The sequence below is a fragment of the Malania oleifera genome, chromosome 6 (assembly GCF_029873635.1).
Source record: "Malania oleifera isolate guangnan ecotype guangnan chromosome 6, ASM2987363v1, whole genome shotgun sequence".
Classification (NCBI taxonomy): domain Eukaryota; kingdom Viridiplantae; phylum Streptophyta; class Magnoliopsida; order Santalales; family Ximeniaceae; genus Malania; species Malania oleifera.
The window spans coordinates 70,470,566-70,472,281 of NC_080422.1; the positions used below are offsets into that span (position 1 = coordinate 70,470,566).

The 1,716-nt window shown below is 36.5% G+C and overlaps 1 protein-coding gene across 1 annotated transcript; it reads left to right on the top strand.

The window, feature by feature from the left end:
* The first annotated feature begins 556 nt into the window (after positions 1–556).
* Positions 557–1,207, top strand: LOC131158632 (uncharacterized). The gene is made up of 2 exons (XM_058113498.1): positions 557–968; positions 1,110–1,207. The coding sequence occupies exons 1-2, from the start codon at positions 557–559 to the stop codon at positions 1,205–1,207; spliced, it is 510 nt and encodes a 169-aa protein (XP_057969481.1).
* The last annotated feature ends 509 nt before the right edge of the window (positions 1,208–1,716 follow it).

Here is a 1,716-nt window from a genome sequence, read left to right on the forward strand (position 1 = left end):
TCATGAATTAAATAATTAAGTGGGTAAGGGAATTTATTACATATAAATCCCACAGTCTCCATCACTAGTTTATAGGTGAAGTAATTAATTTTGTGTGATGATATTAGTATCTTCCTCCCTATCGGATGGAATTAATTACAGACTCACCAAGTATAAACTCTAGTAATTGTTAGTATTGGGCCACCTCTCCATTTGGGAATTCACTACGGGACAATAGTTCTAGTATTAAGTGATGGTATACACTTTGCTATGAATAAAAGTATCCTCATCATTTGAGTCACTACTATTGTTTATAGGACCAAAGTTAAGTCAGCAGTTCAATTTTGTTTGACATAGTTACTTGCCTAGATAGTAAAATTAATAGGTCCTCACCTGTCTACATGAATGTTGAATAGTAGACGACCTCCCATCGAGATATACTACTCACGGTGTGCTAGGTTGCTGATAGATTCTTTAAAAGAAAATATTAGTAGTGGGAACCATATTCTTTTAATTGAATTAAAAGTTTATTATTGGTCATCATATTTTGTTATAATATTTGATTCTTAGGATTAAAATGGCTTTCAATCCCTTGGATGTTATTCTCAAAGATAACAAACTGGTTGGACCTAATTATATTGACTGGAAAAGGAACTTGGATATCGTACTGACTGCAGAGGAGTACAAGTATGTGCTCGTAAAGGTATGTCCACAAAAACTTGGTGAAAGGGCAACTGATGAGGAAACCCAGGCTTATCAGAAGTGGATTAAGGCTAATGAGATGGCGCGGTGTTACATTATGGCATCTATGTCGAATGTTCTACAACATCAGCATCAGTCTATGCCTTCTACCTATGATATAATGCAGAACCTCAAAGAAATGTTTGGGCATCAAAATTGTGCTGCTAGACAAATTGCTATGAAGGAACTTATGAATACTACTATGGGAGAAGGGACCCTCGTAAGGGATCATGTTTTGAAGATGATTGGTCTTCTCAATGAGCTAGAGATCCTTGAAGTTGAAATTGATCGGGAAACCCAAGTTGATATCATTCTCCAGTCGTTGCTTGACTCTTTCAAGTAGTTTTGCTTGAACTACAACTGAATAAGCTCTTTTTACTTATTGGCAGAACTACTTAAAAAGCTTCAAGCAGCCGAGGGCCTCATCAAGAAACCAACTATTGCTCTTGTGACTGAGAAAGTTTCTTCTTCTAGGCTGAAAGGGTGAAAGAAGTAGAAAAAGGTTCGAAAACCACGGGGAGCTCCTCTAGTAGTGTGTGGGCCACATGATGGAGTGAAAAAGCCTAAAGGCAATTGTTTTCACTGCAAGCAGCCAGGGCACTAGAAATCACAATGTGCAGCTTATCTTTCCAAACAAAACAACAAAGGTATATCTCATTCACTAGTAGTTGAAACGTGTTTAGTGGTGATATCTACTAGTACATGGTGTGTCGATATGGGAGCCACTAATCATATCTGCAATTCTTTGTAGGGGTTCCAACAAAATCACTAGCTAAGTGATGGGGAGATTTACATATTTTTGGGAGATGGCATGAGAGTGTTAGCAGTTGCAGTAGGAGATATTCAAATTTCTTTTGGTAGAGATACAATTTTAATATTGAAAGACTCTCTTTATATACCTTCAATTAGTAGGAATTTGATCTCAGTTTCCAAATTGGTTGATCACGGATATTCCGTTTATTTTAATAACTCAATTGTTATTAAGTTAAATAAAAG